The sequence below is a fragment of the Taeniopygia guttata genome, chromosome 10 (genome assembly GCF_048771995.1).
Source record: "Taeniopygia guttata chromosome 10, bTaeGut7.mat, whole genome shotgun sequence".
Lineage (NCBI taxonomy): Eukaryota > Metazoa > Chordata > Aves > Passeriformes > Estrildidae > Taeniopygia > Taeniopygia guttata.
The window spans coordinates 18,365,048-18,382,127 of NC_133035.1; the positions used below are offsets into that span (position 1 = coordinate 18,365,048).

At 47.2% G+C, this 17,080-nt stretch overlaps 1 protein-coding gene across 1 annotated transcript in view; it reads right to left on the reverse strand.

The window, feature by feature from the left end:
• The window catches only part of IGDCC3 (immunoglobulin superfamily DCC subclass member 3), a 100,362-nt gene that overhangs the window by 16,671 nt on the left and 66,611 nt on the right, over positions 1 to 17,080 (reverse strand). The window contains exons 6-7 of the mRNA XM_030281980.4: positions 12,155 to 12,313; positions 4,878 to 5,043 (exon numbers count right to left, since the gene is read on the reverse strand). Of these exons, the coding sequence (XP_030137840.1) occupies positions 4,878 to 5,043; positions 12,155 to 12,313 (325 nt within the window). The remainder of the gene's footprint in view (positions 1 to 4,877; positions 5,044 to 12,154; positions 12,314 to 17,080) is intronic.

Consider the following 17,080-nt stretch of genomic DNA (forward strand, 5'->3'; position numbering starts at 1 on the left):
TATCATACAGAACATCCTAGGTGAAATTGGGTTGGGCTATGCAGAAGGACTAGTTTCTATTTTGCAGGTACTGCAGCTCACTGGCCAGGATTCCAGCCCAGTCTTGTGATTTCAGACTCACCCAAGAACAGCTTCTGGAAGGATGTTGCTCGTCCCACTCACTCTGTTTTTATGAGCCACAGAGTACAATCACAGACTTAACTGAATACTACCCCAGGAAGCAAAGAAGTCTTTACATTTTCAGGCCCATGGGGAAGCACACAACATCTCAGGAAAAGCTACTGGAAGGGAAGGCAGAGCTTGTATTGGTAGGACTGCAAATGCAGACACCTGGGAGAGCTCTCTGCTGCTAAATGGAAAGTCCCCCAAACCTTTTCCCAAGCAAGCAGCACACATACTGGAGAAGAAAAAGACCCAGCCTAATTTAGGGGAGACTAATTTTAGGCTGCACCACTATGGGCTCAGTCCTGCCTCAAAGCCTCCTGTGTAAGGACTGTTCTCTGCCGATGGATTTTGCTGTGTGCAACAGTTGGAACAAACACTTAAACTCCTGACTCGATGCACTTCAAGAGCAGCTCAGTGGAGCAGCACACAGAGAAATTACACAGGCAACTTGGCAGCAAAATAATCGCAGCCACATGAGAAGGAGAAACTGATGCCTGTTGCCATTGGCTGATCTGGGGCTGCTGCAGGTCCTTTTTATGGGATATGGCTGTGTGATCCCAGACAGGATCCCTGCTTGGAGCAGGGATCACACTGATTCCCCACTGCTTAGAGGGCTTTGTGCACTTGTGCAGCCATCCTCCTTGTAAAGGCCATTTCCACGTGACTTCCAAAGTCAAACCCATAAATTATGCTTCAATCAGGAGCAGCGGGTTCACATCCCCATTCTCCATGTACTTATTTGTCATGCTTCTGGGAACTGAAATATGATTTGCTATAGAGCACTCTTCCCTCAATCACAACTGTCTTCAAACTCACAGCATAAGGAACTGCAGGCTTGCCTGTTCTCCCTTATGTGGTCCAAAACCGTACAAATCGAAGTGTTTGTAGGGAATGGGCACCATGAAGGGCTATACAAACCCATCTGCACATTTCCACGCCCAGCTAATGTAGGTTTTACAGAAAAAAGACACATTGTGAATGACAGGCTCTGGTTTCCCTGGGTTTGGTACCAGAAGGGCTGCCAGGTCCCAGGTGCTGGGATGTTTGTACTTGAAGACCCCTCTCTTTTTCAGCACTGGGATTTAACAGCATGAGAACTGCAAGAAGAGCAAAGTTGCCTGATGCTTATTTACAAAGGAATATTTCCCCTGATGAGTCTTGAACATTCATTGCCCTGGAAGTGAGACATTTCCAGAGCACTAAACCAAGTGCAAACCAGTGAGAAGGAATTTACAAAGGTCACTGAGCAGAGCGAATGCCACCTGAGCCCAAATTCTAACAAAGCTTTTTTCCGGTGGAACAAATGAAGTCCCTTAATTACAATTTGTAAATATAATCTTCTTGGAAAATCAATATTTAGAGAGCCTGCCTTCTCTGAAGATGTTGGCCTTTGTTCCTTGCTATTATGGCAATATAAACCCCATAGATTGATACACTTCCAGGCTGAAAATTACCCCCCTGAACCTGATTGGGTCAAAGGAAGAAAAGCAATAAACCTTTCACAGTGGTAATTTGGGGGCTATTTCATGCTTCCTTGTAAATGTTGAAGTAATAACCTAGAAACATAATTTTACACAAGCCTGTGTGTAAAATAATTTTACACAAGTCCAACTTGGCCAGTAACCACACTTTCCTTCTGCAGCAGTACTCCACTTCTGGGATGGGCTGGTGATGCTGGGTAGGAATTTTGCTAGAAATTCCCTTTATACCGCTCAGGCATTTGGATCATGATCTATCAGAATCACTCCAGGAGCAACATGGGCATCTCTGATCAGCACAGAGGGACAAACTCTGCCACTGCAGGACACAGGGATGGCTCCACCAAAAGCCAAAAGGCTCCATCAGCTTCTCCCTTGGAGAGCTTGGCTCAGCACAGCATCACCTTGACAGCAATCAGCTGCATCCCCAGCCCAGGGCTGCATGGCAAGTCAGCCCCATCGTCAGCTCCTTCAGTCATTTTTATTCACAGCTTTTAATGGAAAAGACCACAATTCCCTATGCCTGAGCCTTCATGCATTTTTCATTAACAATTATCTGCTATCCCAGAACTGCTTTTGATTTTTTGCTAATCATCGATTGGCTATTTTGTTCCCACACAGCTGGCATTTTCAAAACATAACAACCACCTCTGGAGAGGGCACAGCAGAAGGCTGATCTTTAATGCTAATGTGCCCAGAAACCATCAACACATCAGGTGATGGGAATTCACATCTGAGGGACCACGAGAGATGAGATATTTATTGGATGCAGCCTGTGAAGCTGATTTTACTGTGCTGAAAGCCTGGCAAGTGAATGTCTGATGTTTACCAGCAGTCACATCTAATCTCCAGTGAATCCAGTCCTGAAGCTGCATCCCAGCAATGAAGGGTTTCTGGAGTCCCCTCACCTTGTGGGGTTTGCTCTCCTTGGACATGCAGTTACTGCATATGAGAGACAGTGTGGGGTGAGGCAGATGCAAAAGAGCCCTTCACAACTTTGGGAAGCAACAGATCCACTGGCTGTGGGTTTGTGCTGCTGCCCACAGGGCCTCAAGCTTGCAGGAGTAGAGCAATATCTCAGACACACCATCTTCTGCAGAAAAATAACCTTGCTTTTGGCTGTGTTAGTTTACAAAAATGAAGTTGCTCCCAGTGACACATTTTGCAATCAATTAGCACATGATATGTTTTGGGATGATTTACTCCTTTTTTTCCCTAAAAATCCCTTAGGGGGCATTCGGGCCTCTATGACAATATTAAGCAGAGTTTTAATCCAAATGAATTTTGTTGGAAACCATGTAATCTAATTAAAAAGCTCATAGTGTAGTTTAGTAGCTTCGTTACTAGTATATTTGAGATCCATCTTTACAGACAAATATTTTCCAAGCGCAATAGACTGATAAATCCAAGACATAACCACAAACTGATTCTGCCTGGAACTAAGTGGGTTACAGCACTTAGTCCTGCCCATGAGAGTAAAACAAATGGCAAACTTGAAAAAGTTCAGGTAAAAAATCATCCATTGATGCGTCTCCTCCATGCCATGGCACTCCCAGCCCTGCTGCACCAGTAAGGGCATTTTCCAGACTGACAGCTTTGGAAACCACCAGGCATGGCCACTTGCCTGGAGCTGGAGGTTGGAGTCAACCAAGACTAGTGTGAAAGACAACAAAAGTTCAACACTGTTGAGTACAGCGGCCTGAGGGCTCAGCTTTACAATCGTGTTACTATAGCTTGAGAAGATGCCACGTGTCAGCTGAGCCCCAGGAACGGGCTGAGCTCCCTCAGCCTGTGCCAGATGCTGAAATCTTATCGTTCAGCTCGCTGTGGAAAAGTCTGGTGCTAAATTGCATTAAATGACTCCCATAAGAAAATGATTACAGCGATGTTCACCGAGTTGCAGTTCATGGGCATGGGTAGCACAGCTCCAGGCACAGGGACCTGGCCAGGAGACGTGACCATGACCAAAGACCTGACCCCTGCTCTCCTCAAGTGAAGAGGAAAACACAGGGCAAACATCTGGGCAAGACACAAAGCTGGATTCAGTGTCAGTTTTGCCATGGATTTAATGACCACTTGGACTTCATCACTTTTAGTTTCACTTCCTCATCAACAAAAAGGGATGCACTAAGTTCCCTCCTACTCCTTCTGCTCTGTTCATACCATTAAGGGCAGACATGCCTCAGAAAGCCATGCCATGAACTAGGAGACCACAGGCCTGAACTGAGTCTCATCTGTGTGTGTACATACAAAGTTTTCTGAAGCTCTAAAAATTCCAGTTTGAAGAAAACCTCCTCTGATTGAGATGGTTTTATTACCACTCACACCTTATCCTTCTTGTATCACACATCCTTCCATCACTCACGTAACAAAGATTTAAAACCCCTCAAATGAGAAAACAAAAAGCCACATTATACAGACACTCAGAAAGATAAACTCACTCTCGTCCCCTGAGGAACAAGCCATGGTGCCTGCACAGCACTTCCCAGCTGTCTAAACCGAAGGTCCAGACCCTCCAGTGAGGCTGGGTAGTTGCTTTCCTGAGACACATTTGTTAATATAGAGAGCAGCTCTATGACACCACAGAGTACAAACATCTACCAATACATCAGGTTTACAACACAGGTGCTATTATTTTGTAGTATATTTTTTCATGCTATTTCCATAGAAACTACATTGTTGACTGGTAATTTTCACACTAAGTGCATCATTTCCTCAGTACAAACATCCCCATCCCCTCCCAGGAATATGCAGTTATTTAGTACTCAGAGTACTCACTCTTCCCTGGTGAGATAAAAGGCTAAAGTTTAGTGAAAGTCAGGCTCCACACAAATATTATTTCTAATGTATTTGCATTTGCACACCCAGGCAGGTCAATGTTCAGGTGTTAAAGCACAGTTCCTCCACTGAGGAGTCTGTGTGGTCCCTGTCAGCTACAGGTACAACATTTAGCCCTTCCAGACACACACAGATAATGACCAGGACAAAACAGAAACTTTTCCTGGGTTCCTGCATCAACGCATAAAAAATCATGGACCACCAAACTGTAAGGCTATAAGGTGCAGCCAGCAGGACTGGAGCAGTGTTTCAGTTTATCAAAGCCCAAGCTGAATCCCCAGAACTGCTTCAGAACACTGCCACCTTCTCATCAACTCTTTGCTATGCAGAATGAAATCCAACATCTCTGCCACTCCCATTTGCACAGCAGTGCAGAGCCCAGTGCACAGGACCTACCTGTTGTTATTCTTCAGCTTGATGTGGTCGCTGGTCTCCAGGATCTGCCCGTTCCTCAGCCATGTGATCTGGGGAGGGGGTTCCCCTTGGGCCACGCATGTGAAGATGGCAGTAGTCCCCACAGGTCTGGAAATGGACTGGGGATGCTGCACAAACTCTGCTGGGGCTGAGAGGAGAAAGCAGAAAGAGGGTGAGAAAAGTTATGATGATCCCACTTTATCCTGTACAAAAAACCACCTCGTCAATAAGCCTTGTCTACCTGGGAATGTGGAATACTTGGACAACCCACACACAGGCAGCAGACAACTCTGGTTTGGATGGTGTGTCTGTAAACAATGCAAAGCTGCCTTTTGGTTGCCCACCCTGGCAGTCATAGCTTCACAGGAGGCGCCTGAAGGCCAAATCAGAAGTGATGGAAAACCGAGATGAGTCCTGTGGGGTTCAGGCAAACAGGACCAAGGTTTAAGCCCCTTCACCTCTCCCTGGTCTCCCATGGAAAGCACCCCCAGTGCTGCAGCTGGAGAAATGGGCTGTTTCCTCAGTGGCAGAGCTTGAGCAACATCCTGGCTGTGTCCAAAGGACCTGAATGGTATTAGCAAACTGCTTGAAATGGAAAGAAATGTATGGATATCATACAGCAATCTGGCAGGGTGTTCTCTCCCCAGTAAATATCAGATTTCCTGCCAACTTTTCCTGTCAGCAGAAGATTAGGTAACCTTTTTTATTCCAGATCTTCAGCCTGGGGCTTCTGCGGTCCTGCCAAGCCTTGCAGAAGACTACACCATGCCTGTAACAGCTGCTCACCTTGTCACCAAATGTCTTCACCTTTGGCAGTAACACTTTTAAATGGAAAGCGATCTCTTCCTTCCAGCAGCTCAAATTAGATTTAAAATCATTTATCAGAATAAACCAGCGTATCAGCCTACAGAAAGCAGGGCCTGACAGACACTGCCAAATAGGTGAGATTATTCAAGCAGTTCTGCTTCAAAGGGCAAAGTGATAAATATACTGCATGTTGCTACTGAAACCTAAAATCAGGTGGAACCGGCAGCAGACACAATGAAGACAAACAGATAAGAGGCACAGACCCATAATAAATTTACTGTCTAACATCACATAACGGATGGCTGACATTAAATTTTTTTGACAAAAGAAAGATCATTGAGAGAGACATGTTCAAAGCCACTCACTGGCATTTTCTAAGCATGAGGTTGGTGGCTGTGCCACAAGCAGAGATATAGGGATTGGAGAAGAGAGCAAACTGGTCTAGTGAAATATACTGAGGAGTGGCCAGGCTGCAGGTGGGGATGTAAGAGTTGAGCATGGCCAAAACACACTTTGGGGTTTCCTGCAGCATCTTGAGGGGATAAAGGTCTTTCTCAGCTGTGTGCCAGTAAGGGAAGAGCATGGCCACTGCTGTAACACAGCCAAACTGCAGGGACAGGTGCTTGTGTGAGAGTAAAAGTCCAGATTCTAAGTCCTCCAAGCAGGAAGACAGAGGAATTCATCACAGAGCCCATCCCCCTTGAAGGAGCACCCTCCTTCATTTTTAATAATCAGAAGGAAGTGGAGCATGGCAGGTTTGACTTACGTTACTGGCACAGGGTATCTGCCAGCAGAGTTTATTGTCTGGCCACTGCTGTCAGCACTCGGCTCCACTAATGAACCTGATCACAGCAACCCAATGGACACGTACTTCCAGAACCTCCTGCTAAATTCCCCATGTGCCAATCAATCTCTTGCCCTTTTACTTCCCTTCTGTTTTTGCTCTAGACTTACAGATTAAAACAAAATTCAGGATGGGTTCAATAAAAGTTGGAAGCAAGGATAAACAGGGGGAAAACCCCTCATCCCTGCCATGAATGGCCCCTTTGTGGTGTACAGTGAGAGGATTAGAGACTTGATTTTCCTCAGCCTCCCGCCCTCCGCTTTGTGCTGGCGCAGTTTTGCAGGAGCAATTATTTTGCAAGTGGCTGTGCACCTCCCTGCTTTCATCTGGGCTCCCGAGCTGCACCCGCAGCACTCGCAGGTGCAAACCCACGATGCCAAGGAAGGGCACAGCCACCTTCCAGCTCCTCGCTGCAGCTTCATTAAAGATCCCCTTGGCTCTTTGCCTCTGCCTCCCCCTCGCTTCATCAAATCTCAAACCCGCCGTTTGTTCCAGCAGAAACAAAGTTGAAATATGGAAAGAAGCATCCGGCATAACCCTTCTGGAACCGCCGGCTCTCCTTATCCTCCCTTATTAGCCCGTGTCAAGAGGCGGTAATTGGAGCGGGGTCGTGTGTGACTCGGGGTAACGAACGTGCAGCTGTGGCCGCTGGCTCGGTGCCAGTCACACTGCTTGGTGCCATGGCCTGCGGGTTCCTCGGGTCCCTGCTCCCCTCTGCCATCCCTCCTCTTTGCTGCCTTGCTAAACACAACCCCTGCCCCTGCTTAACTTGCTTAAACTCTCTGGGGAGCAGGATCCCACCTCTGCTGTGCCAAGCTGTCCCCTGTTCCATGGCATCCCTCCCTACAAGACATAGATTGCCTTTCCACTGTTCCTGCTCTTCCTGGCTTTCCCCAGACATTGTTCTGTCCTGTTGAGGTCTCAACAGTGTAAAGTTGTAGTGCAAAAATGGCCCAGGTCAAAACAGAAACTCATGGAGTCAGAGGACATGGTCTGGGAACAGGTGGAGTTTAAAGGACATAGATTGAGTGGGTGTCCCTCTGCTACCTGGACCAAGATGCACCCAACCTCTGTTCATAACCAGTGCTCCGAGGAAGGTGCCCTCAGGCAAATGGTTCCTTTCCTGGGCAGAAAACCATCTCCTCTCCTCTCCTCGGTCCTCTCCCCTGCCCTTCCAAACAATTTCAACAGGATCCAAGAGTTTGCCTGGGTTAGTGGGGAAGGAGCAGAAGCCAACCCTGCCGACTGCCAGCCTTGTCTTCAGCCAAGCTCTGCCCACTGCCAGCCCTTCACCCTCCTCACTCATAATTAACAGAGCATCTTGTCAGGGCCCATCCCACCCTGCATGGAGGCGCAGTAGCCTGAACACCTCTGCCCCTTCCACACTACATGCCAAAAGGCCAATGCAGGCAGCCAGAGGATGCATTTCACAGTCCTCCATTAAGATTCAATAAAGATACTAATGGCGATCACTGTTAAGAGCAGAGGATTCAAACCTGGCAAGGAGGAGTGGGCAGGATCCAGCCCTGGCTTGTGAAGTATGAAGAAACCAGAGCGTTGATTATTCAGGACTTAATGGGAGGGAGAGGATCATGCAGTTTTAATGAATATTTAAAGGCATGACATTGGTATCAAAAAGCAGTAACAGTTAATACCATCCCCAGGATTATTAACAAAGTGATTCAATAGCTTTTACTGTGCTCAGCAAACTGTGATAGCGTGAAGATGCACTGCAACAGCAGCTTCTAACAGGAGACCCCAGTGACCTCCATCTGTTTTGGGACATGTCAGCAGGGACCAGCAACCAGTGTGTCCCCCAAGGTATCAGGGAGCTTTGCTGTCCTTGCTATGAGGTTGTGGTGTAGTGCTTATGGCAGTGCCTGATGGCTCACAGAAGGTCCCAAGGATCACTGAGAAGATCCTAAGGTTGAGAGAGCACTCACAGCCAATGCTCTGGTGCCAGACCAATCCATGCCTCTTGCATCTCAGTAGGAAGTGTCATTAATTCTCAAGTGGACAGAGTGGCAAGGTCAGGGAAGGAGGCTGGGGTGAAGAGAAGAAAGAATAACATGGAAACAACAAAACCTCATAAATTAGGCTACTGGCACCCACAATAAGGGTATAAAGGACAAGTCAGGTCAACGGGGAAGTCACTCAAGCACAGCAAATGGTGACAGGAGATTTAAGACAACTGCTGCTCACTTGGCTTCTCTCTATTCACTCTAGAGGATATTCAGATGTTTACTTGAGTAACTTACAGTAGCAGTGATGGAACTGCAATGGCCAAAGATGGAAACTGTGCTCATGTGCCCTGGAAAACAGGCAGAGAACACTCAAGGGGGCTATCATGGAGCCTGCCTTTCATCCCTCATGAAATTCTTGTCCCAGCAAGGTGCAGGCTGGTGCTCCACAGCAGCAGGATATGGTCCCATGTCATTCACAAGTGTAGTCCTGGAAGAATGGTCCACAGGGATCAGACACCCCAGCTCACTCCAGCATCCTGACAGACAAGATTTGAGTGCCCACCTGTCCCCTTGTGGTGGCTTTTCTTGAGAAGGAAAATGTGGACAGGAAGGGAACTGCTCCATGGGTGACTCTGACTCACACAGCACATATTGAAGCTGGTTTGCAGAATGAATTCAGGGCTAAACTCAAGGACAAACCAAGTACCACAGAGCCAAGCCTAAACCACAGCAACTGCAATACATCTGCTGCTGAATTCCAGCCCCAGCCAAGGTTTGTGATGCCAGCAAGCAAGAACGATGGAAGAAACATCAGAAAGCGCAGCGGTGGCCGGAACTGCTGGACCAAGGAGCGCTGCCCAGTCCTGCCAACAGCAAGCAAGGCAAACAAGGCAGGCATTGTCAGCAGAGCCTTCAAACCCATGTCCTTAAGATGGGCCCTCATTTATGAGATGGGATCTCATTTTTCTGCATAGCTTTCAGGAGGAAATGAAGCGTGGAGTGGAGAACACTGGTGACCATCTGGCCATTCACAGCCCATCAGTTTGTTATGACACCAAACACATAATAAAGCACAAAAGATTGCACAGGAGGTAGAGGGAAAGTGCTTTGATATATTTTTTCCCTTGCCACTGAAGCCTGCTCTTCCCTCGCCTCACTCACACGCACACCATCGGTTTCAGTCGGCGCTGCATTCGGCCCTTCGACAACTCCCCCCGTGAGACTTTCATTCGAAGCCCAGCACAAAGCAATATTCAAATGGCTGCGCTGGGATCTGAAGGGAAAATGGAAACTTTCTTGTGTGAGAACCTTACAAAAGAGATCAAAGGAGCCTAAATGGCCAAGGGAGGGCAGGGAGGGAAGGAGTGGGGGATTGAGCCTTCTCCTCTGGAGGGAGGAAGAATTCCCAGGAAGATAATAAGATGGTGTTAGATTATCTGAAGGAAAACCTGCAATGGAAAGGACATTACTGCTGGAGGAAGAGCAGAGCCCTGTGTTGGGACACCTCTGCCCATGCAGCTGCTGGGCAGAGGCGGGAGGACTCAGTGGTCTCAGTTCCAGCCTCCCGCTAACTCCTCGACTTACAACAGGAAACATCGCCCTTTCTCCTCCAGTTTCCCACCTATAAAACATCCCGCCTTCAAAAGACTGGGGGAGTTAATTTGTGCCTCCAGGCACTTCAAGGGCCCCTGCACAAAGGCAGCAAGTACCTGGCCTGGTGTGCTTTGAGGATGCTGTATTGTTCTAGCCCCGTGCTAACTTCCTCTCCAACGAGGCTTTTGATAGCCCGCTCTTTGCTTTTCTTCTCTTTAAGGATGTAATTTGCATCGCTGACATCTTGACAAAGATAAAACCCACAGTCTCCCATGTCAGTCATTATCACTGTTTTCTTCCCAGACTAACCTGAACAGCAATCATTTGTACCTCTCAGCTGGAAAATACAGGCAAAATGAGATGCAGAGGCAGGAAAAACTGCTTGCAGAGGGAGGGTGAGCAGACCTGGGATGAGCTCAGCTGCCTGGCCAGGGTCTGCCCCTGTCCTGCTTGGGGAATGTTCCCCTAAAAAACATGAAGTGTTTTTAGGATGGGCAATACAGGTTGGGGTTCTGGACACTGCAGGTCCTATCTAAGAGCTACTCCAAGGACACACTGGCCACATTTCTCCACACCACTGCCGGCTTCTCTGCTGATGCTGAATGCAGGAGGATCCTGCTTCCATAGAAAGACTGGGCTCCAATGGCCCCGTGAGTGACATTTTAGGGACAAATTCTTGTCTTGTCTTGCCAGAAAGAAAATCCACAGTAATTCTGCATCAGCTTTGTTTTGGATCTGCCTCCCTGCCTCCTGGACATCATGGCATTTGGACTTAGGAGACCTCTCCTACATGCACCACGTGCAGAGCTGTCCTGCAGCAGCTCTGAAGGGTTTGTATCAGTACAGAGAGGTTGCTCTTAATGCTGGGGTTGATGTTTGTTAATAAGGGGCTTCATAGCTGCGCCACCTGGGAGGTCCCCTCATTGCACTGCTCACCCAGAAATCCAAGAGCAATAGAAACAATGAGTTTTCACCTTGTCTCATTGTCTGATCAGCACTTGGGGCTCAGGAGGCACAGGCAGCCCTTCCTACATTGCTCCTCCATGGCTGGCAGGATCCCTGCCTGGAACTCCTGCGATCTGTTGGGTGACATCAGGGCTGGAGCAGGGTGAGCATCAGGGCTGGAGCAGGGCACTTTCCCCATCAGCAGCAGAGAGGTTCAATTAGCAGCTCCGGCAGGAGGTGTGTAATTTTAGATTCAGGATATCATCAGTCAATAGTTAATGAGTGAACTGATGAGAGCGTGAGATGCTTTAAGTGGACTAGCTTGAAGAGGAGGTGAGTGCCCGTAATCAGGGGCGGATTGCTGCCATTCAGAGCACACTGCCAGCTGGGTTTGCCTTCTCAAATGCTTGCCTGGCTTCCCTCACCATGGAGACTGGTCTCAGGGAGCATGTGGTAGGGATTTGTGTGCTTTCCCTAGTGCTGATCTCTATTTTGAGCTGAACTGCCCTTTACAAGTAGCATTTCAGGACAGTTGCTGCAGGAAAAGGAGCAACCTGTATCCCATGGGCACAGCCCCCAAAGGGTGCTTCACTAGGTCCTGGCCACTGGCTTAGACATAGTGTCAACTGGTACATGAAACAGCCTCACAAGCTTTTTGGAAATGGTTTTAGACTTAGTGGTGTGCCATTTCAGTTGAAAAGCAATACTCTGTGAGTGGCATCCACTGCTGCATGTCACTGCAGGAGTCATATCTGTCATTCAGAGGTGTCCAGTATGAGAACAGAGACCATGTCCTTGTATCACTAAGAACCATGAGACAAATTTGGCTGATCAATTCAGGCTTTCTGCTGAGATGCACAAGTATGGTAACAAGTAACAACCAGTGTCTGCTAAGACAAAGCCTGTGATGGGGTGCGAAATCACTGTAGGCCATACAGCTGATGCCTCAGTTGAGCCATACCTGGTTGTGACTCACCTGCGTGGGACACAGACACACACCCACTTGGGAAACCACATGTCTGGAAAAGAAGTTCTTTGTCTGGTACCACCAGAAAAGTGAAGTCAGCACCTGTCCAGCCCAAGCCCTCAGGGCCCCAGGGGCTCACCTTGCACCACGAGGCTGCCCTGTGCGGTGCGGCGCACGCGCGTGCCGGGTTTGTTGGCGGCGCACACGTAGATGCCGGAATGCTGCACCGTGAGGTCCGAGATCATCAGGTTTCCTGTGCCCAGCACCTGGATCCCCTCCACGCCAATCGGGCGGCCGTCTGAAAGAAGGGGAGAAGGAAAGAGTCACATGCTGGACGTTTGGGCAGGTTCTCCGAGGTACAGCCCTCACTGAGATCCAATCTAAGTACTTACGGATGGTGCTGTGTTCTGCTACTGCCATTTGCCAAGTAAAGTCAATGGGATTTAGCTGATGCTCTTATCAGAACTGTCTCTGCAGAAACCAGATCCTTATTTACATGTTTGCCCAAAATCCCTCTTTGTTGCTGCTTAAAAACCCAAAGTAATATCACAGGAAAAGTGAAAACTTTCAACCACATGTTCAGATTGAAATAAAGCACCCAGAACACAGTTCAACAGAGTGGTTAAACCAAGCTAAATAAGGTTCCCTGAGTCATTGCCTGGGTTCTTGCATTAGAATCAGCAGGGATGCAATCAGCTCAGTAGCCCATTTCCAACAGAGAGGCTTCAGGAAGAAGTCTGCCTAACCTACTGCGCTGCCTCCCTGATGCACTTTCCCAAGCACCAGCAATTTATGACCTGCAGATTACCTGACCCAGAAGTTACACCACTTTACCTGATAACCCTTGATAAATTTTTGTGGCTTCTAAAAATAAGAGAACACTGGATTTGTAATTCCTTAGCCCTTGAACATACACTAGCTCAAGCCTGAGGAGCTGGTTTCTCAGCTGGTGGTTAGATCTCATTTACTCTGGCTTGGAAGGGCAACTGAAAAGGGCTGCCCCCACCCTGAGTGCTGGATATGAGGCATGTGAAATAGTTCAGTATCAGGGAATTCACTTTTATTCTGTTTTCTCTGGAAAATTCCCAATCAGCTCTAATTACAATGTGTTTCATTAGTATCAGGCTATTGCTTTCTATTGTTTCATTGATTTGTGTTTTAAGACAAAGGCCGCTCTAAATCAGGCCTAAGACATGTCAGGGTGTCTGAGAGGAGGGGCAAGGCAGGGGAGGAGTTTTACCAGAGGAGCAGTTAAAAGGAGCATACTTTCATCAGAAAGGAATCAGGAATTCAGTTCCCTCAGGTTTGCTCACGGAGATGTTTAAAGAACCTACAGAAACCAGAGAAGAAAGAACCAGCCCTGGTGATGTCCCCACCTGACCTCCCCCTGAGACTTCCACACTCATGTGCTCCACTACAGTAGAAGAGCCTGGTCTCGTGCTCCAAAGTGTGCCATAATCTTGCCAGGAACTTACATTCCAACACAGACAGCATGCAGGGCTAGCTAAAAGTTACCCTGAAATCACATGTTTTGGATTTAATATCATGCTTTGCATAATAATAAATATTAGAGAATTTGGGTCATTCATAACCAACAGGTTCTGGAACAGATTGGGAAAGCTTCTACATGGACTGCAGATGGATCTCTGCTTACCTGTGGAACTCCATGGGCTGCAGAGACACAGCTGCCCCATCACAGGCTGCACCCCAGCCTGCAGAGGAATCTCTGCTCTGGTGCTGGGAGCAGCTCCTGCTCCTCCTTCTGCCCTGACTTTGGGCTCTGCAGGGCTGTTCCTCTCACATGTTCTCACTCCTCTCTCCAGCTGCAGTTTGCTCTTGTACACTAACTTTTTTTCCCTTCTTAAATTTGTTATCCCAGAGGTGCTACCACCACTGCTGATGGGCTTGGCCTAGGGCAGTGGTGAGCCCATCTTGAGGCTCATTGGATATGAGGAAGCTCCCAGCAACTCCTCACGAAATCCATCCCTGTAGCCCCCACACTACCAAAACCTTGTCAATGCAAACCCAATCCAACCATAGGAGTGAAGGATCCCATTTCAGATTTCAGGCAGCATCCTGCTAGGAAACATGGGCAAAGCATGGGCTAAGAGCTACAAAAGCACTTTCCAAACCTATCTCCTGCCATGCTCTGCATATATTGCTTTTCAGGAAATTTTGAAGCTTAAAGGTTTCATTGCTCCATTAGACAGGAAATGCCAGACTTCTTCATTATCTGCATCGCAAAGAAAAATGCTTGGGTCTTTTAGAGAGAGAAAAACAATGTCATTAAAGGATCACACTGCTGGCCAAGCCACCACTGCAGTAAATGGCTCAGCCATAAAAAGGACAGTGAAACACGACCTGTCCCACATTTAATGAGCAATAACAAAGAACCATTCCTTCCAAACAGCATTTGAACTGAAGTGTAAAGAGGTCTGAATTAAATCCAAATTGAACTTGATTTCATTTTTTAAATTAGACCTTTTGGAAATCTGTATTACAATAGGTGTAAAAATCAAATCTCTCTCTTGAGGGAGGGGTGGGACCAGTGAAAAACACGAAGTGGTCGTACCTGGATCCTTCATCACATCACTGCCTTGAGAAATACCACGTAAATGTGACTTGAATGTCAGCAGTTTTACTGTATTATTTATAACGTGCTCCGTCATTTAAGCATGCAAAGACAGCCCTCAGCAGGTGCTCCCCCCTCAGTCCAAATACCAGCATCAGTATGCCCTCAATTAGCTCTCTAACTCCAGCTATTAGAAGGCTGGTGATCTGAGAAAACATCTCCTGTCCAAACATCTTTCATTTTCCTGGAGAACAAAGCCCTCCAAGCTCAGAAGCCTTGGTGGATCTGCCATTTGGGTCAGTTTGGCCACCTCTAACAGCCAAAAAAGATCACTGTGCCTGATCATCTCAGACACCTCTCACTCAACTCCTCCCTTTCCAAAAGCACTGAAAAGGGCTTCTACAGAAACATCTCTACTTTCCCAGTCTGTTCCATCCTTTGCACTCTACTGTGCCTCACTCAGCCTGAGCCATCCTGCAGTCAGCTAGAAGGTCTTCAGCTAATATATCATCCAACTTAGCAACACTGACAACACATATAAATAATACAGAGTGTTTACACAAGAAATTCCTTGCATCCTGAAAGCTCAGCACTTTGCAAAACCTCTGTGCTGAGGGACTGATGTCTCACACCTGCTTTGCAAAGGTTGCTATTTATTTTAACCCTGTTTTCCTTATACAGAGACCTGAAGAACAGTTTGGATCAGGCAGTCCAAACCCTGCAAATCCACCTTCCTGGCATCACCTGCCACCACGAAGTCATCTCTTCATGGAGGAGATCTGAAAGACTGCAAAACCCAACACTTGCTCAGTTCCTGAAGCTGTCAGGACCCAGGCAGGCTTGAAACCACTGCTCATTTAACATGACCTTCTACTTCTTTTAAAGAAGTCAAAAGCAGAAAATTTGAGGGCTGAAAAAAATCTAGTCTGGAGGGAAATGCCTGACAGATTTTCTCTTTCGATCCCTCAGCTGATAAGGACAAAAGGGGGAGGTTCAGCTCTTGTGAAGAGCAGAGTGACCTCTAATTAATAAAGGAGACCATTCTCCAAATGGGAGATGCTCCCAAAAGATGCTCTGGCTATAGACAAGTAGAGACTTCACTGAATCATAGGCTGGTTTGGTTTGGAAGGGACCATAAAGATCATCTCATTCCAATCCCTCTTCCACGGGCAGAGACACATTCCACTATCCCAGGTTGCTCCAAGCCCCATCCAACCTGGCCTTGGACACTTCCAGAGGTGGGGCAGTCACAGCTTCTCTGGGGAACCTGTGCCAGGGCCTCCTCGTCCTCAAAGGGAAGAATTTCTTCCTGGCACCCAATCTAAGTCTACCCTCTTTCAGCTTAAAGCCATTCCCACCTTGTCCTGGCACTGCGCACCAGTGCAAAAAGTCCCTCTCCAGCCTTCCTTTAGGCCCCTTTAGGTACTTCCAGGTTCCCCATGGGGGTGAAGTCTGGATGAAGGATGCCTGCAGTTTGGGAGCCACATTATTTATTTTTCCAAGGTGTGTATGATGCTTTCTGGAGCCCATTCTCCGCCTGCTGAGTGATTGGCACACCAGCACCAATTACAGAGCCCCTTAAAACGTGCCAGGCGATATGAATATGCAACAACACGAACGCCTTTCTTTTATAAGTAGCAAGTAGAAAGAAAGTAACAACTTTCTAATGTTGATCATTTAGGTCTTTTGTGAATTCTTTGTATTGTGTCATAGTAGCCTTCCACTTTTTAGACACATGGGTCTCCTGCTCCTGAGGACACTGGGCACTGTGGATTAGCATATTTAGAGTACATTGCAACAGTTGACTATTCAGTATGTGAAGTGGTGAAATTTACTCTATTATTTCTAAACACTTACAGGAACGGTGCTCCTGTCAACCAGTCAGCCATCTATTGCAAGCTTCTGTGTCCAATAAGTTACCAATTAATTGGCTCCTACAATTGTTGTATAGTTTACTTCTTGAATGGCTCCCTCTTTAGTAATTTCCTTCCCATTGTGCGTCCCTTTCTGACAACTTCTGTATAACGCTATCAGATAATCACTGTCCTTTCTTTCTCGCCTCACTTTTCTGTATCTCTCTAAATAGTTTATTATTCTGCTTTGGTACCTTTTATGGAGGCCAGCTTAGTGGCCTGTCAGTTAAAGGGTAAGGATACATTAAAATCGTCGTTCATTCAAAAGGCTTTGCAGTAAGTGCCCAGGATATTCATTTGTGCACACATACAGGTCCAAGCCTGAAGTGCGTAGCTCTGAAAGGAAAAGCCCTATCTTCCCTGAACAAACCCTTAATGATTTTACATCTCTCTCAGAGCCTGCTCTCTAATGAATGTTGACATTTCATGCACGGCAAGACACAGGAATTCTGTTTGTGGTCAGGGGCTACAACATATTCCCAAAGAAATTAAATTCAAAATTGATTGTGTGACACTCAAAAACTGGCCCAGAATTTGAATGATTTCCTTCAAGCAAAATATAGCTAGCTGCTTTTCCCAC